The sequence below is a fragment of the Trachurus japonicus genome, chromosome 9, assembly GCF_045865225.1.
Source record: "Trachurus japonicus isolate A0001 chromosome 9, Traja_1.0".
Lineage (NCBI taxonomy): Eukaryota > Metazoa > Chordata > Actinopteri > Carangiformes > Carangidae > Trachurus > Trachurus japonicus.
Genome location: NC_140915.1, coordinates 28027436 through 28053936, shown reverse-complemented (window position 1 = coordinate 28053936; position 26501 = coordinate 28027436). Strand labels below are relative to the sequence as shown.

The window sequence follows — 26501 nt, the reverse complement described above, 5'->3', positions numbered from 1 at the left end:
TAATATATTGCAATATATTTTTCTTTCGTAAGGGTAGTCATGTCAGTATAGACTTCCTCTCATGTGTTGGATGTTGTATCACTTTAAGTGTCGCTGTCCGTGGTTTTGAATGGCGGATGTTAGACTGTGACCCGGTGTGCACTATCCAGACCAAGAGGCTGCTTAAATGGACATCGGTCTCAACGTGGCTTGTCCCTAGAGGACTCTTGAGTGTTTTACTTTTTGTAAAAAACAAACATACATGACATGCGCAGCTCCTCATTCAAAAGCAAATTAATTCAAACAAAACGGACTACTAGAGAAAGAAAAAATCATGCCTCCCCCTCCTCCTTCTGCTCAGCTCATATGGAGTGCTTTAAAATATTTAACACATATGAAGCAGAGAATTGGGTTTTTGTGTCACAGAGACTATACACCCGTTGCCTAATGCTAATTATATCCAATGTAAAAGATGCGTGGAGGGTATTTCCAGCCAATGTAACTGTCTCACAGACAAGGTGAATGGTAGGCTAATGTTTGGAGGCAATACACCTGTTTTTGCTGAAGATAGCCTGGACAAATGCTCCATCCTTTTTAACCACAGAGTTAGTGTATCAGTTTTTATATTTCCAATTCTGCTGTATCTGCTTGAAAATGTGATAACAATCCTTCAGGCATTGATCTGTGCTATGTGTCCAATTGATCAGTTTAACCAGGAGGTCATTGCACCTTACTTTAACCACTCCTCTTAACTCGTAGATGAGTCTTTCTGCTGTAGCTTTATAAGATTTTGGTGGATTAGACTAGCATGTGGGTAATAAGGATATAATAATCAACAATAGTTTACGGATCTCAGTGCATATTTCATATCAGATACAGTAACCTTGTGATAATGGTTGTTGTGCTTATGATAATTCAGTGACTGTGAAATTAGGCATGGATGTCCTGTAAGAGAAGGTGCTGCATTTTTGAATGTTTTCCAAACTGTGTTGTGAGAGCAACATCATGGCCATTTGGGAACCGCCTGTGGCCTCTTTCTGGAAATGTCCCGATGACAGCTTAAATTAGGATTCATTACAGCCCGGGAGGATGGGGCATCAGTTGTAACGGACACCGACAGGCACATGATTGATGCTGACCTTAGAGGTGTCTGGACAATGAGGACTAGGAGGAAAAACATCACACTGGTGAAACTATGACTGATGCCATTTGGTGATGTTGATGGATTTAAACTCTCACGTTGTGATTAAGTGTCTTGAACTGCCTGGTGTCTGCTTCCCACTCATCTGAGCGTGCCTGTTTCTGACATCTGTGAAAAACCTGTGATGGAGAATTTGAGTGGTGGGCTGCAAATTTAGATTTAATTTTAGTTTAGGAGGTGATGATGACTGATGGCTCAGCCGTTTCCAGTGTTTATTAAAGGTCTGAAGGCTAATTATGTCCAGTCCCTTTGCTTCAGCTTTCTCTATGCTCACAAGGGCTGTCCGCAGCATTTTAGGACGGTCCACTAAAACTTAAAGTGCTGATATGTGTAAGTATTATTTATCTGTAAGCCATGTGACCTTAATATCACAGGGTCTGCTCACTTACTGCTTATTACAGCCCAGAAAAAGATTGAAGATTAATTAATCTCTTTTTTATGCCTCTGGGCATTTCTGTGCCTTACCAGATTCTTTCCATGTTTTCATTTTTAAAGCTGGTTTTATCCTCTATCATTTATTCACATTACTGGAAAAAAAAAATCAGAAATACTTTATTTAAAAAATTTGCTTGATTAGTTTTGCTTATGTGACTCGAATTCAAAGTACTGATGATGAGACCACAATAAGTGGAGGAAAAAGTCAATAAGGGAAAAATAAACAGGGTTTGAAAATACAACTCAGAAAATGAAAAATACTTTGACAGAGTATTAATTTGAAAGCTGTTGAGTTACTGTCTTGCGATTCATGATTCAAATGCCTCGAGCAACAAGTTCCCTGAAATAGCTAAGAGAGGCATAAAATGGCTAGAATGAAATACCTGCTGATGCTGCTAATGCTAATGCATGCTACAAAACCCCAACATTCAGTAAAAAACAATGCAAGAAACAGAAATGCTGATTCACCACCATAAGGCCTGGAATTAAGAAGATTTAAACAATTATTGCTGACAGCTATATCATTCAGCCTGTAATTAAACAGCTATCTTAACTTCCACTTGATCAGATTATTTTCTTTTTCTTTCGTTATGCTGGTCACTGCCTGTCAATCATTCAGTGTACCTTGAAGTGTTCCCATGTCACAGGACTTGTTTTTGTCAGTCCTTGCCCTCACAGATCCAAAAAAAGCATTCTTTTTTACCTCCATTACTCCAGCAAGTCCTTGAAGGATAACCTTACATGCTGATCTATCTCTCATCTCTCCTCTGCTCATCCCAGCCCTGGTCTCTCAGATAACAATACTCCTTGCGAGTGCTTTCTGAGGACAAGTATATTTGGTCTGTCAGAAAAACAGTCTGTGTACTGCAGAATGGAAGCTCTGCATTTTGACACTGTGTTACCCTGTTAGCACTGTGCTCTCCAGTCCCAGCCAGCCCCTTTGTACAGTCATATACCTATAAGCACAAAAACATACAACTATTGTATAGGTGAACCTCAGTGTTATTGTAAACAAGATCAAATATGACAGTGTAGACAACTGAATGACTCAGGAATACCAACGTTTCTTCCTGAACGGCAGCTTTACACAGACAGAGAAATAGTGATTGTTGTGGCCCTGGTATTACTCTCAGGACCCTCCTCCTCCTCTCTTTCATCCCAGCAACAGGCAATGATCAAGCACACAACAATGCTTATTGAAAAGACCCGAAAGCAGTGGCAGCCATGATTGTCAGCCAGAGTAATGAGAGGGCAGAAAGAGATGGGTCAGCTTTTAAATCGATAGATAGAGCCAGAAAATTAGCTTTCTAACTCTAAATGCTGCCCTCCCACATAGATTAATCATCACCAAGTCGAGGATGAACGGTGGCTCAGTGTATAGGAAGCCTGTGTGTGTGTGTGTGTGTGTGTGTGTGTGTGTGTGTGTGTACGTGTAGGGAGGGTCAGATTACAGATGACATCCTTTTTACATACAGTCTATGATGATGACATCCAACAATAGCCTGCTATGTGATATTTGTCGAATAACAGGAAGCAGAGAAGTGCTTGTGTGAAAGGATAAGTTGAGCGATGGTGTAATTTTCTTGTGTAAGAGCAGAAACATGGACAGCGAAAATTTTATTTTAGTTTTTGAAAAGTGGGTCGGGTGCACAAGATGAAAGCAAGGGCAAACCCAGACAGACAGAGGCAGACAGACAAGAGTAAAATGGCACAGGTGGGCTGTGGTCATTCTTTCAGGACAAAACAACACATGGTGACCAAAGGCTGTGGGATGTTTTGCCTACTCCTCATGCTAATCAAACATGGAAAATTTGCAACTCAATGTAGACCCCACTTCCTCAGCGGTGAGTGAATATTGAATATTTGCAAATTAGCTTCCCTGTAGCATAAGATGTCCCAATACTGAGTCATAAGTGTTGCTGGGGTCCATTAAGATCAATATGGGAGCTTGGTTTGGAGCTAGATGTACTGCATATTAAGTACACGTGTGCCTCTAAGTGTGTCCAATTATTCATGTGTTCCACGTAGCTCAATATAAATCCATGTCGTTAAAAATCAAGAAGAAACGTGAGACACCCATTTTTTGTGCCCCCTGTAGCTGAGATTGTGGCTGGTAAATTGTAGACAATTATTGGATGTGGTGCTTTATGTGACTTGCTATTTTTCTGTCTCTTGAAGGAACAATGTTTATATTTTATATACTAGTTCTGGTCGACTGCTCCTGAAACACATATAATCCAATGAAGCCAATATTCTCCATTATTTAAGGTCATATGAGGTGTATAAGAGTTTAGTGAATCTGAGGCTTTTGAACCAAGGAATTATCTTTATGGGGTTTCTTGGGGAGTCAATGTAATCATCTGAAAAGCCACTGTATTGATCCAGAGCCAGAGACAGTCTGGCAGAGACAGAAATGAACAAGAGCAGTAGAAACAGGGGTTTAGTATCAGTTAGGGAAATATTTGCAAGGGAGAATCGTGCATTTAAACGCCCACCTCACATGTTTTGCATTGGTGTTCTTTTGAGTAATGTCTGCCCAGTGTTCAGTGAATTTGGTACTTCTAGAAGAAAGTGGTCTTGAGGTGCTATAGGACTGATTTAGAGTTGGAGCTCTCTGCCAATTTTACATTTGCCATGAAAAACTGGCCAGGAGAAATGTACCAATGCAAATAAGAGTCTAGGATCTATCTGGCTGTAACAATTTCTGTTTGTCTGGGATTTGTTTCTTGAACATAAATTTACTTTTCCCTGTGACAAGACATGGGCCAAACTGAACGGTCAATGTGTTTTTAAACAGATTATTTATATGATTATTATTTTATTTCTCTTTGAGTTTTGTTTTTCCCTGCTTATGCAGAGTGGCTCAGTGGTTAAATCAAGGAATGATTGTGGTTAGGCTTCATACATTTGGCACCCATTTTCTGTGTAAGTGTGTCTGTGTCTCTGGGTATTTCGTTTTGAATTTATTTTTGAATTTAGTACCAGATTTATTATGCCTGATTCCACAGTTGGGTTAAGTAGTTTGCTTGAGGCAAAAGTAAACGGCTAAGCTGTGGCTGAGGGACTTTTTACTTTAGCTAGAACTCACATTTTGAATAGATTCACAATTTCTAGCATGTAAGCCATGCCCAGAGCAGCTTGCAATTAGTGAAACATAGGGTCAGTTCCAAGTAGATATCTATAAGAAAATGCAGGCTCCAGGTACCCAGTGTGTGTTTTTTTTTCACATTTCGGTTCTGCTTATCAGTTCCTAAACTCTTCATATCTGCAACAATCTGCGTTACTATCTGCAAGGACCTGTAGAAGAAAATGGCAACATGAAGAATTGACATACACATCAAGTCCAGGGTTTTCCTTTGGTTGTCGGAGGGTCAGGTGCCCTCCTTTTTTAACCATTGTAGAATAAAACTGAAATTGATAAGTGGAACCAGAACCGATAAAACTAAACGATACTTAACTCTAGTGAAACAATAGATTAAGAAGAGATTCCTATATCTTCAAGAACATGCAACTGATAGTATAGCATGAAAAGTCAAACAAAATATTGCACTGCCATTGGAAAAGAATGTGAGGTAGAAATGATGTTTGCTTTTAAACAGAGGCAAATGGTTAAAGAGGACATGAAAACATTGGGATATAAACAACCAGAGTTGTTAGACATGAACTGTATCTATTATTATTGACTTAAAACATTTATACCAACTATAACAGAGAACATAATGTTGCAAATTCACTTAGAGGTTCAGGCAAATTCAATCCGCTGTTAGATTCTTTCCTTGCTGGCATCTCGACATGGAGCAGACAGACAGCCTGCAGACATGAATGCTGCAGCAGTCCTGAAACACTGGTGTGGAAGGATGCACCTCATCATGGCTGAGCAGAGCTAGATACAGAGAATTTTTCACATGAAGGCCTGGTTTATTTATTTAAGGCATCCTGCAAATCACATGTTCTGAGAATGACAGCGGTAACAGACGGTGAAAGATGATGATCTGTGCAATTGTTCATGACGCACATTCAGTGACACCATACGAATATAAATTACTTTATTAATCACCAAATCATAAAATAACCATCTAGTCCATGTTCAGATAAATTCACATTTGTTCACCTTGTTGTGGCTTTTTCTATTATTTTTACTTCACTCATCACAAAGAGAGGGTGTAGGTGTATGTGTAGGTGGGTGGGTGGACTTTTTTTTTGTTTTTTTGTGGAATGTTTCGAAGAAAATCAAATAAGATAAGGAAATAGGAACAGCAGTTCAGCTGTATCTACTTCTTACACTTAAACTGTTGTTTCAGTGAAGGAGTATTGTGTTTTGTAGCTAAAGCTAAACTGAAGATCAACTTAAAATCTGTCCTTTACTCACAGTCATGACTTAGAGTTGACCTTTACAGTTGGCCATGATATGAAAATTAGGAATAGACTCACATCTGCTGTCAGACATTTTTTTCAACTGTAAATGCTCCTACTGCAGTAAATATTTGCGAGTTAAATTATATCTGTTCTTGTCTTAATTCAGTTGTCTGGAGTCAAAATTGGCATTCATATCCTAAAAGCTCAACTCCATCTGTTCCTTAATGTTGGGTGTACATGTGAAGCTGTCATTTTTCTACCGATATTCATCTTACTAAGAGCAACATCATTTTTGCACATTGATTATCACGTTAGTAAAGTGTTACCCACAGCAGAGAAAATGACAGACGGCAACACCATCTCAGTATTTTACGTTCTAGGATGCAGTGTCTGCACACAGCTGATGGAAGGCTCAGCCTGTTGACACTGACAGCATAAAATCAGTCTATCATGCTTGAGAGAGAAAAAGCATGGTTCGTATCAGTGTGAACTTTACTGGCTTTGCTGTCAGTGCTGCTGAATTTGGCAAGTGCTTAGAAGGGACTTAGTGCCACCTACTGGTGCAAACCTGATGTGGACGTCTGGAGAGAGGAAACTGGCAGGATATGTATGATCAGAGGCTTTTGGCTGGCTGGATGGATGTGATGCTTAGCCCTCCATTAATATCAGACCATGGCCACTCTCTGCACTCACTGCACTGCTTTCTGCACACTATGCAGTTTCTCTCTGTGATTAAAAGGTTCATCTACAATATCTTTAAAAAGGTTATTGTATTGGACATCATTCATTCATAAATCATAGTTTCTCTTCAGGTGGATTTAAGTGGCTCTAGTAATTATGAATGTATGACCATGCATATTGTTTTGTTTTTTTAATTCAAAATTTGCTTTCAACCTCATGTAAGTATATTTGTTTATCAAACTAGCTTGTAGCCAAAGAAGCTGTAAGGTAAGGAATTGCATAAGTTGCACCTTCTGTGGAAGTGTGGGTGTGTGCATGTGGGCATGCAAAACTAAAACACAAATAGCCATGAATGTTTTAGCTCTAGTTTTTGTATAAAAAGTAGTTTATCTTTTCACCAACATGCAATTGTATTTGGAGAAAAGTCAGGTGAAATGACAACATGCGTCATCTCATGTAGGCTACATTCAAATAAAAAAATAAAAATGGTGTGGTGAGAAAGAGATGCAAAATTCATTTCAACCCCAACAACTGATTTGTTTGTTTTCACATGTGTTGTACATACAAATTATGTTGGGTTGTTGGTTACACAGAGGAATTTATGATTGCAAGTGAGTGATCTCATTCACACCAGAGTCCAATCTCAGTGTGGTACCAGAGGCCTAATCCCCTATCTTGGCCTGCATCCTGAGCACAATAACAGCCGAGCTCAGACAGCTTTACTGCTGCCTTTTCTCTCTTCCATAAAGAGCCACTCTCATCATTAGCTTGCTTTGCTTATTTTTACACTATAAAATCATTCATTGAGGAAGTTATTTGAATTATCACTCATCTCTTATCAATCTTGTTACATCATTTCATATCAACCATAGTGCTAACCAGTGATGGGAATAACGCCGTTAAAATAAACGGCGTTACTAACGGCGTTATTTTTTTCAGTAACGAGTAATCTATCTAATTACTATTTCCACCGTTACCACGCCGTTACCGTTACCGACAATTAAATGAGGCGCGTTACAAACTACTCAGTGAAGCCTGAGACCTAAAATTTACATTTTCACATTTTAGACTTTTTAAGACCCCGCGGATACCCTGTTATTTCATATAAAAGTTTAAGTGCATACATATTTTATGATGCTGTGTATTATATATTATATATTTAAGACCATCTTAGAATTTCCTAATAAATGTAATACTTTTTAAGGCCTTAATTTTAGATACATGAATTTAAGACTTTTTAAGGATCCGCGGGTACCCTGAGAAGTTGTGCGCTCACAGCAGGACAGATAATCAGATGGATAATCGGTAAAGTTAATAATTTCACTTAATGTGGCCATGAATAAATTAATTTCGATGTTTCGCCTGTTACTAAACGCAAATCTTGAATAGGTCTCCGCTGTTTTCACATTTAAAAAGGTCTTTGTTGTCTTTGTACAGAGACAATATGAGATTTGCTTGTAGCCACAGCACTTAAAAAACCCACTGTAACCTATTTTCATAGGCACACCAGCCTCGCTTTCAATAAAACACACACTCGCATTCCATAATTGCGATCAGTGAAATATATGAAAACAATAAAATACAATTTAAAAATGAGAGAAAAAAAATCCAAATTTTTTGACATATTTAAACTTTAAAAAAAGAAAGAAAAAGTAACGCAATAGTTACTTTCCCTGGTAACTAGTTACTATTATAGTGAAGTAGTGGAGTTACTAACTCAGTTACTTTTTGGGAGAAGTAATTAGTAACTATAACTAATTACTTTTTAAAAGTAACGTTCCCAACACTGGTGCTAACACTGTTTCATAACAAGAAGTTTGACTCCCGGGCCTAGTTGACTCTAAATTGTTGTGATTGTGAATTTACAAGGTTGTTTTTCTCTATATGTCAGCCCTGTCCTGTGACAGGCTGGCGGCCTGTCCAGAGTGTACTGCGTCCTTGCGCTGCACAAGTAAGATAAGTGGCAAGAGAAAGGATGCATGGATATTGATTGCTGTTTGTAGTGGCCAATGTCAACGTCTGTGTGATTATGGGTAGCTACAGTCTTCACCTGCTGCTGTGGAGGACTTTACCGTCATCTCCCCTTGAGCTCATTGATGAGTCGGGCGGGGAATAAACAGAGGAAGGTGATGAAAACAGTGACAACATTTTTGTAATGAGAACATATAGGCTATATTTCAGCCTGGAGCCGAAAGTAGCTCTTACCAGGCAGCAGGGGAGAAATGGCTCATCCCAGCGACAGACCTGATGCACAGACTTGATGCACAATCACAGACACAGCGCTGATGCATACTCGTAAACCAGCTCATAAACTATATGTGATGGAGACTGGCAGGATTTATGGTTTGAGAGAGAGATGTAAAAAATTATGAAAAGGTTTTAATTAAACGCAAAATTAGGAATGCCCTTGAGGGCACAATTGTTTTATAAGAAGAGGATCATGAATTTGACAAATATCAGCAAACAATTAGGAAGATACAGGACTTAAACTGGGAAAATACAATTTCATGTCATGAGCCTTTAAAGATGTGTTAAAATGCTGTTTCCCTGAAAATACACAGGTGTGGAAATATTTGATCTGTATCTCTGCAATATATTTTTAGTAACCAAGTTTGTCCCCATTATGAGCCAGTGGCTGTATTTCACAATTTAACTTTTTGAAGAAGAAAACATGTTTCAGGGGTGGTAGAGTTTTATCAAGGAAAAGTGCCTCTGCAGCACTAACATACTGCAAAGGGAGACATTGTCTTTTTTCAGTTTATTATAGCTGTATATTCAATGTACTGGTTGTGCACAATGTTTTATTCTTATATTTTTGTCATACAGTAATATTCAGATGCTTTATAATATATTCCAAATGGGTACATTAATGGATATTTTTGAACTGAGTTATGACTCCTCGTTCTCGAATTTCTCCCACTTATAAGATGTAAAGGGACTTTTAAGAAGTTCGCTGAAATATGTCTTCATTTTCATTAGGTTGTGTCCTCCGTCTACGTGTTGCCTAGTTGGATTGTTTGGTGCAGGGAGTGCAAGGTGCGCTGGCTCTCCCTGCGTTTCAGTTTTCCTTTTGACCACTGGCAGCTCTACTTTGGTATTATTTCCTCCAGTTTCCTGTTTGTCCATCCATTCCTTCCATTGTCTCTCAATCAGCGAAACCTCCTCCTCTTTCATAGTCTCCACTTGGACCTTTTCAGCTTCGCATCTTCGTTCTTGTGTAATGAAGCTGGGGTTTGCATGGCCGGGATTCCTTGAGCTGCCCTCCCCTTCTGAGTCCACTATCAACTGGTTGATGTTGGAGAAAATGAAGTCATCCAATGGGTCCGCTTGGTTTTCCTTTTGCTCCGTTTTAACCATTGGTGAACCGTTCTCAGCATCACTGCTTCTTTCATTATCCCAGAGGTTATACGGTGACCTGACTGATAGTGAGCTTATATCAGCATCACTGGAGACATGGAGACATGGAGACTGGAGACCGGACAAGACATCAAACAAAATCTTTATGACTTTGCGTGTGTCCCTTTTGGCTGGACGTGTGATGGTGTCAGCGTCATTGGGGACATCACTGGTTTCAATATCAGATAAGATATCTAATAAAACCTTCAAGATTTCCCCCAATGGCAGTTTGTGGTTAACTTCCGAGGAGTTTTCAGAAGAGAAGGGACTTGCTGTCCTCGGATCCAGCAAATTTTTTTCATCCTCTTCGTCGGCCCTAGAATTCCTCTTGTTTTCCTCTATTATCTCTAGCAACCTTGATCTCATACTTTGCTCTCTGTCCGACTTGGTGTATAGTAGAGATCTCTCTCCTGCTTCATTTGCCATCAACTCCGTCAACTGCTCACGAAGCTCAGTCATCATCTCCTCTTTCAAGGCATTGTTCTTTAAAATAAATTCTGAACGCAGGTCTGCAATTCTCTTCTGCACCTGTTTATGCACCATCCTGTTGATCCAGATCATGCTGAGTCTCCTGTTGTTTGCTGCTTCCTTTCTTCCCCTGACCAGTCATTAAGACAAAAGTCATTTTAATACAGCAACACTGAACTGATGAACCTCCCAGTAATGACACGTAGTAATGACATTTTCATACTTTTATGTGGTAAGCTGTTACGTAAATTGCAACTCAATTTGTATTGAAAGGTGAGGTCTGTCTTAAAATAGATAGAAAACAAAGCAACTCAACATAAAAACATAGAAAAAAAGGACATTTCACCTGAGGAGAGAGAACTTGGGACGTTTCTCTCTTAAAGTTTTTTCCATCTTGGAACTTTTTGTCCCGAGTTCTGTGTGAAAAAAACAAATGCTGGGTGATTTCAAGATGTCAGCTCTAGCCTATCCTATACAGTATGGCCCCAGAAGGTGGGCAGCGCTATAGATTAACATTTGATAATCAGACACGATAACGGCACGTATAGAAACACGGAAACAGGTGAGACAGACAACTGTAAATATAGTTGAGGACCATCTCACTCACCCATCTCAAGGAACAGAGACACTGTTTTAATTAAATTCATGAATTCACATTGACTCCAAGTTGCATATATTCTCCCCATGTGGCCTGCTTTAGAACTATATTTATTTGACTATTTTTGACAGCCTGGTGAAGACAGTTTTGCCAGCTGTGTTTACAGCTCAGAGAGAAAGCAGGAAGCAGAAAGATCTGTGATGACACAAGACAACTGAAGTCAGAGTCAGTGTTGACTGCATGGACTAGGCTACATACTTCAGTAGCTAGTGCTTAATGCACCACCCACATTGTGTTGTTAATGTGGATTACCAGTCATGCTTTGTTTATATAGGCTATTGTTTAGCAGAATGCAGTGCCGTTCTCTATTTTGAGATTGAAAGTAAGTATCAAAATGTAAACATCGGCTCAGCTCAGTAAACCCCTTTCTCTTTAGATGTTGCCTAGCAACAACACATGACAAAGGAAGATAACTCTTTAGTCACTCAGTGGACCAAATCAGATTTTTAGAAATGTCCTTGTTAAAAACATTTGACAGCTACGCCCACTTTCTTCAGCAGTAAAGTGTTTACAGGCTCCTCTCTAGAGACAGGTGGTAGGTCAGGTCTTAGCTACCTGTAGATCACTACCTACTCTTCTTTAGTTTCTGATAGCTTTTCTAATGTCTCTGTATTATTTTAACAGAACTGTTGAAATATTAATAAAGGACTTACCTTGTTTAGAATATGAGTAGCTAAAATTAGTTTTTCCTCCTTCTTATAGTTGCATCAACTATCCACCTTTTTCCATACGTCAAAAACGCTTTCCTCTTCGGTTTTGCTCCTCTGGTGGAATTGTATATTTACGTTTCCATGGTTTCAGTAGTTGCAGTAAATGCATGGATCTTTCTTCTAAATTCTAATCAACTATCTGACAACAAACATAACAAACACATTGGGTATTAAAAATATTCTGTGGATGTTTTATAGTATTTTTCCTCTTTTTTCTTTGGTAACATAATTTTGTGTCATGTCATGCAGACTTCATATCATTTACAACGTCCATCATAGTAGGCCTAGTAGTATTTTTGTATCTATTTCTAGCTGTAATATGATCAGGAATATCTGTAGCCTAATTGTTATTTTTCTGTCCAAGTTCCTGTCAGAGGCCGTTGCTTCTCTTTGTTGTGCTGGACTCTCCGCCTCCCAACAGGTGGCTGCTATTTCTAAGTCATGATTATGACCACAAGCCAGAGTCTCTATAAAAAGGCTTGCCACACTATGGCATTTCATGAGACTTCATTTCATTTTTCGCTGCTTGTCACTTTCCTTTATAAATCTATTTGTGTGCCTCCCTCTTTGCTTTGTGTAATTTGTCAATGTCAGTCTTATCTCCATCTTAATATTTCTCTTCCTTCTGTCCCATCTTAAGGACAAATGACAGAGATGTTAAGGAGTGTTACTGACTTGTAAAAATCTAAACTAAGAGGTGTGAGAGGGGTCATATTCCTGTTGGTCATGGCAGGCTCCTCCTAGCATGTGCATGTTCATCCACTTGTTTTAAATCAGCGGTCTGACTTTAGTGTGGGGCATGTTCTCTGGTGACCTCGAAAGCTGTGAGCTCAGTCATTGCCATCCCCAATCGTGTGCACATCTGCTGTTGACACACCAGCTGACATACTGGACACTTTGGGACGCACATATTGCTCATTTACTCTGTCCCTCTCAGTCCTCTGGCTGTATGTTGCTGTGAGAGAGATACTGTTGTCACCCTGTTTCATCCATTAGCTCCACAGAATCGGGGGTGAGTTTCATATCACTTTTCTGTAACTGTATATACATGTGATATATAGCATTATCACTGTTTATACAGAGCTTGAGTCTCTCTTTTTACTATTACATCTTCACTTTAACCGATCTTATAATCAGTCTGATGACTTCTTAGGGAAATCTGTAAAAAATGACTCTTGATTGTATTCATCTAACTTCTTGCTGGATCAAAGTTGTTTGTTTATCTAGTCTTTCTTTCAGTACATTTGACAGAAAGTCACTGCACACCAGAGAGCCTGAGATTTCTGTGGCTGTCACACAGCTTTACCCTAATGACAGCTGCCTGCAACTCAACACAGGCACAGCACACTCTCACCCAATTCAATTTTTATGTCCTTTGGTGTGAAGTTTTACACCCTCATGTGTCAGAAATAAACACATCCATATACGATGGATCAGTCTTAGACAGGAAATGCAGCACACATGGAGCAAGGTGTTCTTGTTTATTTAGCCTTACTGCAAAAAGGAAACACTGAAATCTGTTGAGAACTGTATTTTTTTCTCATTGGAGAATACTGAACTTGGACACAACCATTCATATAATATAACAACTCAGTAAACTGAACAGTAATACCAAGATTGAAACATGCGGTAGCAAGACAGTTGTTCATTTGACATTTCTCTGACCCTTGACTGTCTGTAGAGAGAAAGCAAAATAGAGAAAGACTTTTTGTCATTGTGTGTCAGTGACACTGAAGTGACTTTCATCATCTGGAAACTAGGAATTTTACTTTCAGTCATCAGCCATCTGTCCTTCCCTTTCTTTCTGTCTCTTCATATTTGTGTAAAATATTTCCCGCTGTTCATATTTGTTTATTCTCCTTGTACACCAATGCATACCAAATTAGTTTAAGTGGGTATTATTATGGGCTTTCACAATGCCACGCCTCTCAATGCCTTGTTGTTGCATCTCTCTGACAGTCCAGTGCACTACATGAATGGCGAAACCATTCATATCACCCCCTAACTGTATCTAGGGCCTGCACAGTGGACAAATGGGTCAGACATGAGTATCAATATCACATAGACTACAATACAGTCCAGTTTTCTCATGAGATTAGATCAGTTTAATTTTACATTTTAAATTCAGTGACAATATACTGATGTCCCTGTTTTATTGATCATGGTATACTCTGATCATCTTGTGCCTTAAAGATGATTCTTAAACTAATCTGTGATGTGATCTATTACTGTAAGTCAAGACAGACAGTCTTGAAGAGCTGGTGTTTTGGATGAAATGAGAAACAAAGTCGTCATCATGAAAGTTTAAGAACTGGGGGCAAGGACAGTTTTCATAATGAAGCCTCCGAAAGAAAGGTTTTTTTTTTCATTACTGAAGAATTCAGGAAGGTGAAACCTAAGGGACCAGTGCGCTCTCAGTGGTTATAAAAGAACCATGTGGTGTTATGAGCATCCGTGTGGGTGTTGTTATCATGAAAGAGGATGAATCACTGGGTGGATCTTGTAAAGACTGCTACTACAATCGCTCAGGTCTGGAGTGTGGGCTTCTTTCCAGGTCTGGAGTGTAGGCTACTGCGATGACACACTGTGTGGGGGAGGAATCCCGAGGTGTTCAAGGAAAAGCCTGTCCTATATCCTAAAACTTTTTAAGGAGCTGTTGTGACATATCCTGCATTTCCGGGCCCATATTTGTTTGGCAGTGTTTCTTTGTCACGGATAACATTTAAATGCAGGTATTGCTGGAAAGAATGATCATGTGATGTCACACCAGTCTATTTCTAGTGCAGCTGCAGCAGAGCTTCACACAATGACTTGTGTCAGTCCCACACAATCAAAGAATGATGGCTTCATTCTTAGCTGATAGTTTTGCTTCATCAGGAATCAGAGCTACTGGTTTGTCCATTGACAGGAGATCAGTATACAATAATAATATGGTATTAGTAGTATTGTTATTTCATAAATTATTGTTGTCATTGTGGATTCACATTCTCCAGTTATCTTTACAGGACAATCTCACTTTCCTCGACATAAACATACAGTTCCTCCCTTCATATAATCACCCCCTCCATGTTGAAGCCATAATGCAGAGTTTTGGTAAATTACTTAATCTAACTCATAAATCATGTTATGTTATTTCTGTGTATATTATACAACAATGCCCTTGAGCTTCTTAAGCTTGCTTATTGGATGGCTCCTGACGCACATATCCTTGGGACCCACAGTTGACGTCTCCTCTTGAAAGTATGTGTGTTCTTCCACTTTTGCCTATTTAATCAATGAACCAAAGAATTATTTCTGCTCACAGTCATACTGTGTATAGTGATGATTCAGCAGAAAAAGTTTCATTTCCACCCAAGCTGTGCTCTAACACTCTCTGCAGAAAATGAATATGATTTGTATTAGTGTAATACGATTTGAGGAGTGAGGACGTAGCTTTTTTAGAGGAAAATAAGAGTATGTAAATATTATTGGACCACTATTGTTGTTTATAACATACACATGATTATTTGGACGTAGCCAGTCTAAAAAATAAAATAGAATAATTAACATATATCTCAAGTCTTTATTATTTCAAAGGGGAAAAAAATGAGGAAATTATTCAGCTGGTACTTGTGACTGTACTAGGGGGGTTGTGAGCCAGCACTGTAGTATGCTTGGGGGGTCGGGGGGTCGTGTGAGGCAGTAATAACAGACCACTCGCCCTTTGGTCTGGTGGAGGCCTATAGATCCAGTTATGTCTCAGATGAAACAAATCATACAGTAAAGATAAAGGGGTAGCATTTGACCCACACATCAAAGTTTCTCTGGTTGGAGAATATTGCAGCGAGTATCTCAAGGCATGGACACTCTGAGCTCATGCACAAATCTCAGTCACGATGCATCTGCAGTAATGTGATGGAAATTAACCAGGGGGAACAGAGCGTGATTCAGAATCCATCAAGAGCAAATAATGCAGTGATACTTTAAATGGATAATTTGCCTTAAACTTCCCTCGTGGACTACCTCATTTACATTTCAGATTCATTTGTGACTCTTTATAATGCGGCTCATTGACACTATTATATCATTGTGCCAAATCATATCTGAGCTGAACAATGTTGTATTACAGGAGTATTTCAAACCAGAGACATATTGATAAACACAAAACAGCTGCTTATGTGATGTAAAAGTCAGAATTTACTTTGTTACAATGAGGACTTGACTTCTGTTGGCTGTTGAGCCTCAGCTCCTTTTACAGTGACCTGCAACCCACACAAAGAAAGTTAGTACAACAGCAATAACAGGAGAGGAACTACACATCAAAGTGGAAATTAGTACCATTACCCGGCCTTTAGAACTATGAGGGACCAGAGCAAAATCACAACAGAGGAAGGTCCCTGGCAACAGTAGAAAAGAAGAGAAATGCAATGGTAACTGCAAATGTAATTATAAAACAACAAGTAAAACAAGCCTATGAAAACACAATAGGCACTCACACATATTTTAACATCCAGTATATCCTGTACAAATCTCACTGCACATTAAGAGCTTACACATATCATGTTCAGGATATTGACAAACCGGCTATCTTGTTCTTTGCCCTGTTTCCTGCAGCCTCTAATGTGAAGGGTTTTCCCTCTGAATAATAATATCAGGAAAGACACATTAACTTCATTGTATGCTTTCCTCGTTACTGACACACACAGAGAGCTCGAGGGAAAGAGAATGAAAAATTACACGAAATTGTAGACCAAATTACATCACTACGAGGCAAGATTATGGGGTGGAAATGGGCATCTATGTTTTGAAAATATGAAAGCTAAATACGTTTTCTAAATTATGTCTTGCTTCCGTGAGTCTGTGTGAGTGTTGTTCCCAAACGGCATTTTCATTTGTTACACTGATTAGATGAACATTTCCATGTAAATCTTTGTTGAAATATATTTTACTTTTATTTTTTATTTTTTATTAAAGCAACTGCATACTTGTAAAAGGGTAAAATAAACGGCCTAGGTTGAAAATGATTTAAGATGTGGACTCCACTTGAAAGATTCTTATTCTATACAATACACTGTCAGGGCATATTATGTATATTATATTCAGTCTCATGTTAGGGTGATTCAGAGCAACAAATATATACCAGTTATCCAAAAATCAGAGATTTCTCATCTCCTCGCTAATTGAAGTGACCATTTACTTTTAGTTTATCTTTACTTCTGTTCTTGAAATGCTGAATTCAGATTGGTTGTTTGGCTGACCCTGAAGCTGTCCAAGGATACAAACTCAAAGGAAAAAGGGAGACAAAAGGAGATGAGACAAAAGGGAGACAGGAGGGTTTTGGCACCTGTTTGACACAGTCAGGAGATTGGTAGTTGTACAAGTAAGTGATGAAGCAAGCAGAGTCGAGGAGTGGTAGAGCAGCAGAGAGAGAGAGAGGGAGAGGGAGACACAGACAAGACATGGACAGAGACAAAAGTAAACAGAGCAGCGAGTTGAATCCATCTATAGATCCAGGGAAGGCAGTGATTCTCCCAGGAGGGGGTACGCTGTGTCTGGCCTGGCTCCCAGTGAGTGTTAACCTCCTCTGTTGGCAGCCACCAGGGCTACTCAGCCTTTAACCAGACTGTGCCCTTTGTACATCACTGCATCCTTTCATCCTTCACCTGACCCGACTGAAACCTCTTGTCACTCTCCCTCTGTCTGCCCCCTTTTCATTTCTGTCCATTTATGTTGTGGTTTCATTGTTTCATTTTATTTCTCCTTTGGATTTCATTTAGCTGTGTTTTGTTTGAACCCTTGTTTTTCCATATCCCTTCCACAACCTTCATTTGCATTTTTTTCTTCTTTAGAATCTAAGTCAACTTTTTTCTTATGATTTCTGGTTGGCTGCTTTATCTATGCGTGTTTTTTTGTTTTTCATCTTGTTGTGCATTAGTACCGATGGTGCTGCTTAGTACTTCTGTAGTTATAAAGCTTTAATTGCAGTGATACAAAAACAGGCGGAAATTGCCAAAAATGGCCTCTGCATGAAGAGGTTAAGGACTCTGCTGTGCTAGTTTTGGTTTATTTTATCACAGCTGTTACAAACTAATTACACATCTCAGAGCTCAAAAACAGATTAAAATTCCAGATTGACAGTTAAGTAAGTTTAAGACAGTAAGTTCAATGATCATCAGATTTGTATTACGCCTTCAATAAATCGTGAGTATGGAGTTCTTTTTAAACAATGGATCTTTGATTCTCTGGTGTCAAAAAATCGTGGTGTCAAAACAATTTACACTGTTTTATGTTCCCTCCCATTACCAAAAAAAATGATTCCAGTGAGCCCCATCCATAAATTTGGCATAAAGCAAGCACTGCCATCAGACTGGTCCTTGATTTTGGCAGATGCCCTGAGTTGAAATTTTGGAATTAGTTTCTGGAGCGAGACAGGCATCCCTGTTGAATAATCAGTTAATACTTTAATCTCTACTATGTTGGCAGTCGTATCAATACAAACCTATTCCACATATTAATTTTCAACAGGACAATTACAGTCATCTAATATTGTTTTGTATGAAGCTCCAACAGAAAGATGTACTGGAGACATTGTGTGTGTGGGTGTCCCGTGACTATGCTACATTTTTACCTTAATTAAAAAGCTCCGGAGTAATTGTGATCGTTAACTACATGACTTGTCACGACTCACGAGTGACAATGGAGGCTCTCTGCCTTCCACCTGGCGTCTCACGGCTGAAAACCAACCTTGCAACATCAGTGTAGTACCTGGCCGCCGCCCCGGTGTCCCAGCTCTCGTCTCTGCACACCGCAACACAAACGCGCCCCGTAACTCGTAATCTTATGACGGTTAAGACTACACAAACACACACGCCGTATGTAACGTTTTCCACCACTCCATTTATTGATTTTTCGCCGACTTCGTTGTAAACAGATGCACATGGGCGGGAGCAGCGTAACCAAAACAGTGGAAAAGCGAGCGGACTTATAGTTCCCCTTTAAATATTCATTTTTTTATGCGGATGATTCTACCATGTACAGTGCAACATTGACAAATATTGAGCTATCTGATATCCTGAGAGCACTGAACTCAAGAAAGTGGTCAACTGGGTGCACAAAATATGATATTTGGTCCCAGACATGCATTGGTAAATGATCCTCAACTACAGCTGTCTGTTGATGGAACACAAATTGAACAAGAAAACAAGATCAAGTTACTTGGAGTAGTCTTGGATAAACTTTCATGGTCAGAACATATTGATCACATTATGAAGAAAAGTATGTTGAATCAGATACTCTGAATCCAGTAATCAAGGCTTTAGTGTTGTCCCATCTGGATTATTGCCCGGTTATTTATCTGCAGCCACTAAAGATATTAGAAAACTTCAAATTGCACAGAACAAAGCAGAACAAAGTTGCTCTCAATTGTTCACCGTATGCAAACATCTTAAAAATGCATCAGAATGTATCATGGCTTCTGGTTGAAAACAGACTAAAATTAAGTCAACTTTCATGAGTAATATGATGAACGATAAAAAAAACACAATATTTCTCTGATCAGATAGTGATTTAGTGATAGTGATAATTTATTGTAGGAATTATTTGTGGGTTGAACTGTTCTGGTAATGTCTGATGTATTCTTTATACCTAATGTAGTTTAGACTAGACCATTTGCTGTTTGTGTATGATGAGGTGTTTCAGTGATCTGTAACAGTGATGAATGTGAGTATGTTCTTTTTTTTAATTGCGTGCGGACCCCAGGAAGAATAGCTAATGTCATGACATCAGCTTATGGGGATCCTAGAAATAAACAAATAAACAAATCTGTCTTCTGCTGGGAAACAGAGCCTACCTCTGGTGGTGCTTTGTACGTGTTAAATTGATTATTCATTTACGATACGGTAAATGTCACGAGTTTCCTACAAGGTGTGGGGCATGAAAATAAATAAATTAGTCATAGTGTCTGTGTGCTTGTCCACCTTCCCATCGCTCTGTCTCCTCCCTTTCTCTCCCTGTCCATCTGTCTGCCTGATGGAGGCCATCGCGCTACTTCCTTCGCTGACAGAGTCTGGTCATATGAGAGCAGAGGTCTGCATAGGCTTTGAAAAGCTTGTGTCAGTTCCAATGTTGAGTCATGTCATTGCGGTGTCAATGCTGAATCGTTTCAGAGTACGTGTACTGTGGGTGTTTCGCTGATGTTCGGTTGTGCATGGTTTTTGTGGGTGTATGTGTGTGCTCTGATGTGTGGTGAGTAAAGAACAGACAGATGGCGCACACTCCAGGGTTCAGTGGTGCAGACATGCCAACACAGGAGATTTAGGCAAGGATGGAGGCATCACATGGGTGTGTTTGTTTATCACAATACATGCATGAGTGTTTGGAAAAAGGAAAACCTCACACATTTAGATGGGGGGTATAGACTGTGCATTATTTGTGTGTGCATTAACACTTGCTTGTTTTTGCTGGGAAATTATTGCTGCTTGTTTACTCAAGCATGAAACTGTACAGATTATAGCCTCATTGGCCACATGTTTGCTAAATATACATGAATGTGGCAGCTACAAGGAGGCACACACATCCACACATGGTACTGTATATGCAGTTATTTTTTCCTAAGCCCCAAAGGTCTCAGTTATGTCATTTCTAAACCTGTCAGAATTGCTCTAGCTCTAAGGAAAGTGTGCTTTATCAGAGAGTGCACCGAGGCATCAGAGAAACCATTTTGTGGTTGTTGCTGTTTTTCTTGAGATGTGGGTGAAATCTAGTTTCATCTGTTTTTCTATGGCACTTGAGGCCGTGCAGGATGAGGTGTGTTAGGTCGGATCGAGCTCAGCATTTGAAGTCATAAGACCTGCTGACAGACACATCCCTGAACAAGCCTCATACAACTGCACACATGAAAGGGCCAGCTGTCGTGTCCTGGGTTCTGACTCCATTGTAATATAAGAATGTGCAGACACACACACTCATGCCTGCATGCGCCCGTGCAGCGTGCACACACACATACACACACACGCTGCTCTCTTTTGTCACTCGTGCCTGGACAGAGTTTTTTGTTTTGACTCTGCAATTGTACTATATCGATGCCAGGAAGCAGAGTGGCACCTCCCTGCTGTGGCGCCCCCTATCTGGCCTGGCAGTCGCCCCGATTTTGCTTCACAAATGCAAAGCGACAAGAAAGATTTTAAAGTAAGAAAGAGTGAAAAGAGTATATGCCTCCTGTTGTGTGAGCCCCCCCAGTGTTTTCTTCCTTTTCTTGGTGCTATCAATTGCTATTTGTTATTCATTTCTGTCCGTCCATTCCTTTAGCTTCTCCTGCTGTTTATGTCTGCACCTGAGTTTTTCAATTTATTGTGATTCCCTATGCAGCTGTCAAAACACTTTTCGGTCCGACCCTCCATATATCTACCACCTAATCTCCCTCCTCCTGTTCTTTCTGCTGGCCCACCTTTCGATCATCTGTGATGCTGTATTTTCTCTCACTTTTTATAGCTTCCCTTTTATGCTTCCCCTCACCGAAACACATTTCTTTTTTTTTTGACTTGTGAAGTGAACCTTCCCAATGTTTCTCTCAGGATCAGACTCTTTGTATTTGTATTTCTGGACTGGTAGCTCCTGCAGGGGAGTGCTCTCCACATGTGTGATATGAATAGCTATCACACAGAAAAGCGTGACGATAGTGCTGACAGAGAGAGTGAGAGAGGAGGAGAGAGGCTGGAAAGACCAACGTTTTACATTATTTACAGCTTACACATGTACTCAAAGTAGATTACATGATACTGCTGTTTGCAAAGCATGATAGAATATTTGCAACATGAAGTTTGCACAAACAAATTGTGCACATCGTCTTGGATATAGTGCTATATTTTCTTGTTTATTGATTACTTTCGGTATTCCTGAGAGATATACAGAATGATAGCACCATATCATACTCAAGGCCGTTTTTGTTATTTTCATGCACTGTACAATTAATTGTTCCCCTAAAGATTGATTGGCCACCTGAGTGAACAAACCTGGATCACCTCAGTATGATGTCTTTAAGGGAAAGTACAGGAAGGTTGTGGCTTCACAGCATTGTAGTAATTGGTTTCAGTGGGAGTTTTTTTGTTCTTGTTGTTAGTTTCCAGTAGAGAAATGTTTGTTCCAATTTCTCTCCTGTAGTGTAATAGTTGGAGAAAATGTGAGAATGAGTGTGTCACTGGCATTTATACCTGGAAAAAATCAATTTCTGACACAAGTCAGTCAATTCAGCTAAAAGACTTATTTGTATCTGGTTTTACGTGCTACCAAAGACAAACAGAAATTGTGGCTAAATGAACGGTGATTAGATGCAGCAGCTCTGAGGCTTGGCTAGTTGGAATAATATGTGGTTTTTCCTGCTCTTTCCAGTCTGCAGATAAGGTGCAAGAACAGTATGTAGGTTGTCCCAAGTGTGAAGGAAATGTCAGTCAAGGTTACATGGTGCAGAGAAGAGGTCTCTGTGAGTGGACTGTGGATTTGTACTGGCTCTAACAAGCTGCAGTGCCATTCTACTGTAAATGAACATGAGTTGGAACTAATCTGTAAATTGTGCATCCATGCATGTAGGTAGCGTTGGTAACTTTCTCTCAATTGAAACCAATTTTTATTTTTTTTTAAAATATGTTTTTCTGAGCTTTTTCACCTTTAATGGACAGGAGAGTTGAGAGAGAGAGACAGGAAATGGGACGCAGAGAGGGGGGGAATGACATGCAGGATATGGCCGCTCGATGCGGGATTTGAACCGGTTGCAGTGAGGACTATAGCTTATAGCGGGTGCCAAACCAACTGAGCTAAACAATGCTCCTGAAACCAATTTACAGTTCAAAAATGGTAGTCGGTAAGTAACAAAGGATACTGTCGATATAGTAGCTTATAATTAGGCACACACAATTTGTGTTTTGAAATAATTTTTTGACTTGTGTCAAGCAAGTGAAGCCACATTAGAAACATGTACTCAGAGGAAAGCTGTGGTGTAGGCAGAGCAGAGGTCAAGTCAGCAGGCTAGGCTGTGGAAATGAAGCTAAGATAGCTTTTCTCTTGCAGCGCTGTGGCTGCTGCTGCTGCTGCATGTCTGACCGTGATGCATCTTTACTAATTAACAATTTATTTCACCATGAGGCTCAAAGTCTGCCAGCAGCAACTGGAAACCTATAAGGTGGGATTATTTGATTCTCAATTAATAATAGATGTTTGGAAATCAGTCAATAACACCTTCAATGTTATGTTTATTTGCTGATCTCTCTACATGACATGTGCTGATGATTGGATCATCAAGCTCTTGAAAATGTATGTAAAGTCTGCAAAGTCTTTATGTAGAAGATGAGATCAGGTTGAATTACTTTATGTTTTCTACAACTCACTTTGTTCTCACTCGCGCCATGGAGGAACACCTTAATAGAAACCAATATGGTACCATCCCTCAGACTAGTGAAGGAGAATCACATCAGATCCACTTACTGTTTGAAGACTACATGTTCCCATTTATTAGTACTGCAGCTGCTGACATCCCACCACAACCTTTGTACATGCATTCTTTCTCTGTCTATATTTATCCTCACATAAATAATGCTTTTTCGTCACTGTTTCATTGCTCAATGAAATGGATATGTAATCTCTCTAAAAATGTCCAACTGACAGGACTGCCAAGGATAAAAAGCAGCTCTGCTACTGGCTAAACATCTGCAGATGTTTGAGACAACAGCTGGTAGCGAGTTTGTAGTTGAGCCTTTGTTGACGGTTTTTTGTTATCGCTCCATCCTAGCGGATTAGTTGGTCTGCAGTGAGCATCCACACACAGTTGTGTGAGTGACAGAGAGGGGAGAGAAAGACAGAGAGAGAGAGAGAATTGTAAGTCTGAGTGACTATATGCAACAACTTCACAGCTGGTTGCCCTTAACTCTGTCTGTGTGTGTGTGTGTGAGAGAGAGAGAGCAAGGTACGGAGCGAGTCGGTCTGTGTGTCTCTCTTATATTCGAGGGTAAGCCAGCAGGCAGCAGCAGCAGTAGTACAGAGGAGCGTGTTCAGTGTCTGGATGTTAGCACTGCCTCTCTCAGCTGTGGGACGAAGCCTTACTGTAGGTAATCGCACACACACACACTGAAACAAACGCTGCGACCTACATACACATGCATACATGTATACAGTCCTGTTCCTGTGTTGGCTATATTCATATTTGTATACTGTTGTTCTTTGTTATGATGGTGTATTTAGTGTCTAGGCATATAGTGGCTGCACAGGAGCGTTCTTTTCTTCTTCCCATTTTCAGTCCGAAGGGTCTGAGACAGTTGAATGAGATGAGGTGATGAAGGGATTAATATGTGCCATTCATCAATGCAATGTTTCCATCACTTCGGCACGTTCACACATTTGCATGCAGAACAGATTTTCATACAGCATTTCCATAAACCAGAGTGCCTGCTTTGTGAAGTGGCGATTTGCACTCAGTTTTACCAATTGAAAGCATTGGCTTTCTTTACAACTGTGTGTGTGTGTGTGTAAGTGTGGCGAGGGATGGCGGGCTAGAGGTGCAGTGGGTGTGTCGTGTCCAGTTTCCAGTAGTGTGGAACCTGAGCTGGCTGCTAGTATGACATGACATGGGACTAAGTCAGACTATTTGAAGAGAGAGAGCAGAGGAACAGAGGGAAAAAAACAGGGACATGAATCGTGATGGTGAGGAAATGAGAATAAACTTGAGAGTTAGATATGTGAGACAAATTGATGCAGTTAAAGACGGATACCTTCTTGCCTGTGCCTCTTCCTTGACCAGATGAGTAAAAAAAGAGGAACTGATGAATTGCTAAATTTGTAAAAAAAACAAAACAAACATTCCCGTGTGTGGCAGAGAAGGTTTATGTGACTCCCCACCCCACCTACGACTCATCCTCCTTGTCCACATCCCTTTGCCTGGCTCTCCAGCCGCAGTCTTGTTCCCTTAATTCCGGTTTCAAGGAGCTGAACGTGCTCAGAATGAGAGCAAAACAGCAGGGGAGTTTGTGGAGAGGCAAGAAGCGGGAGTACTGTAGATATTAAGAAGAAGCAAGGTAACAGAGGAGACGAGAGAACATGCAAAGATACAGCAGGTGGGAATAGAGGGAGGAGTGAGTGACAAAACTGCAGGTCCTCTCATCAGACAAATGCTGAGTTCGTTGCAGGATCGTTTCAATATCCTTAGATGTTTAAAGCACAGTTTCCCTCAACTTCCCAGATCACTTGATGGTAAGAAAGCATTTGACATAATGCGTTAAAATTTCTGTGTCATCTAAAAAGAGTCAAATATTTTTACTGCCTTCGAAGAAACAACTGAAAGAAAAGCTAAACTTGTACCTGAATCCCTGAGTAGCATTCCTTGTTAATGCTCACATACTCAGTACAGTACATGCATTATGCAGAAGTTCTCCTGGGGGGGACTAATGTGTTTTAAAGTGCAGCATCCGCAAGTTTTGTGTGGAATGTGATGTGACTGAATCTTTCATTTTGTCACTTAAAATTCTGCATCACAAAATATTGTCCACACTCTTTTGATGAATGAAGTAGGGTCACATAACACACTGTCAGAGGATGAGATAGAAAATAGATCAAAGGATTTTTAAATGATTGAAGGACCTTCCCTTTTAATTCTGCATATCAAATAAATCCATTACTCACATGGTTGGTGTGAGAACAGCATGATATAACACAGTAATGTTTCCTTCTACTAAAGATCAACATTTTCTGATGGGATCGTTTCCTTCATTCATGTAAGAATAATGGAAAAAAAAAACTGGCATGGCAAACAAATTGTCATTATAACCAACCAGTTTAGTTACAAATGTCATCAGGTGCCTCGGGTATTTTGTCCCCCCAAAATGAGTTCCTGACTGTGAAAATACGGTAACTTCCAAACATTTGACTGATCACCTGTCAACGTGCCAAGATTTCAGCAACAGCCAGCATTTGCAGTATTTCCCAGCTGGGGAGATCAGGAGAGTGGGAGGCTCTTGATCTTTACCGATGCAGTAGATTAGTTACAGTTGCAAAATGTTATTGGTTTGTTGGTGACAGATTTTGTAAGAGCACAATGTGAAAATAATGATTGCTGTCTTAAATGTGTTGTTTTGACTTTAAATGGTATAGGAATCAATAAACTATCAATAAAGTTAGATTTGTAGTACAGTAGATGCACTTGCTTATTTCTTAGTGTTGAATCAAGTGTCATGTATATTCTTAAAGGTTGAAGAATAGCTTCTACCACTTCTTCTACAACTCTGCAGGTGGATATTGTTCAGGAGCTCGATGACTCGTACATCTAAGCACCTACAGTATATACCTTCCATACAGTGGCAAAAAAAAAAACCCTCCCTGTATCTCTCTAATGAAGCGTTCCCGTTAAAGTGAACTAAACAGTCTAATTAAAAGCATCTAGGCTTGTGTTTCAGTGAATGAATCAGATAAACTCATTGTCTCTCCATCCTCTACTCTCCCTCACAATTTCAGTCTCTTTCTGTCACTTGGCACATTGCTTCACATCCATCACCTGCTCACTGCACTGATACCATCTACACCTACAGTTCCTCTCACCTCTCCATCTTCACATTTTCCCCAAACGTAATAGTGTAGAGGGTATACACTCCTGTCACTCAGC

General features: G+C 39.8%; 2 protein-coding genes across 8 annotated transcripts in view; one reads left to right on the top strand and one right to left on the bottom strand.

Annotated features, from left to right (window-relative positions):
* The window catches only part of mctp1a (multiple C2 domains, transmembrane 1a), a 143790-nt gene that overhangs the window by 12966 nt on the left and 104323 nt on the right, over positions 1-26501 (top strand). For 3 of the 7 annotated variants that reach the window (XM_085787093.1, XM_085787092.1, XM_085787091.1), the window contains exon 1: positions 23702-23954. The exons of the other annotated variants lie outside the window; for them this stretch is intronic. In XM_085787093.1, the coding sequence (XP_085643219.1) occupies positions 23913-23954 (42 nt within the window). In that variant the 5' untranslated portion in view covers positions 23702-23912. Of the gene's footprint in view, positions 1-23701; positions 23955-26501 lie in introns of those variants that run through there. 7 annotated transcript variants of the gene reach the window in all.
* Positions 9436-11901, bottom strand: LOC146981662 (uncharacterized). The gene is made up of 3 exons (XM_085787102.1): positions 11828-11901; positions 10863-10932; positions 9436-10646 (listed from the first exon to the last, which is right to left on the bottom strand). The coding sequence occupies exons 2-3, from the start codon at positions 10907-10909 to the stop codon at positions 9542-9544; spliced, it is 1152 nt and encodes a 383-aa protein (XP_085643228.1). The 5' UTR covers positions 10910-10932; positions 11828-11901; the 3' UTR covers positions 9436-9541.

Excerpts from the sequence above, each read along its gene's own strand:
- LOC146981662 (XM_085787102.1), bottom strand. The coding sequence starts at position 10,909 with ATGGAAAAAACTTTAAGAGAGAAACGTCCCAAGTTCTCTCTCCTCAG. Across the intron at positions 10,647-10,862 it reads CCCAAGTTCTCTCTCCTCAG|GGGAAGAAAGGAAGCAGCAA; the intron begins GTGAAATGTCCT and ends ATGACTGGTCAG.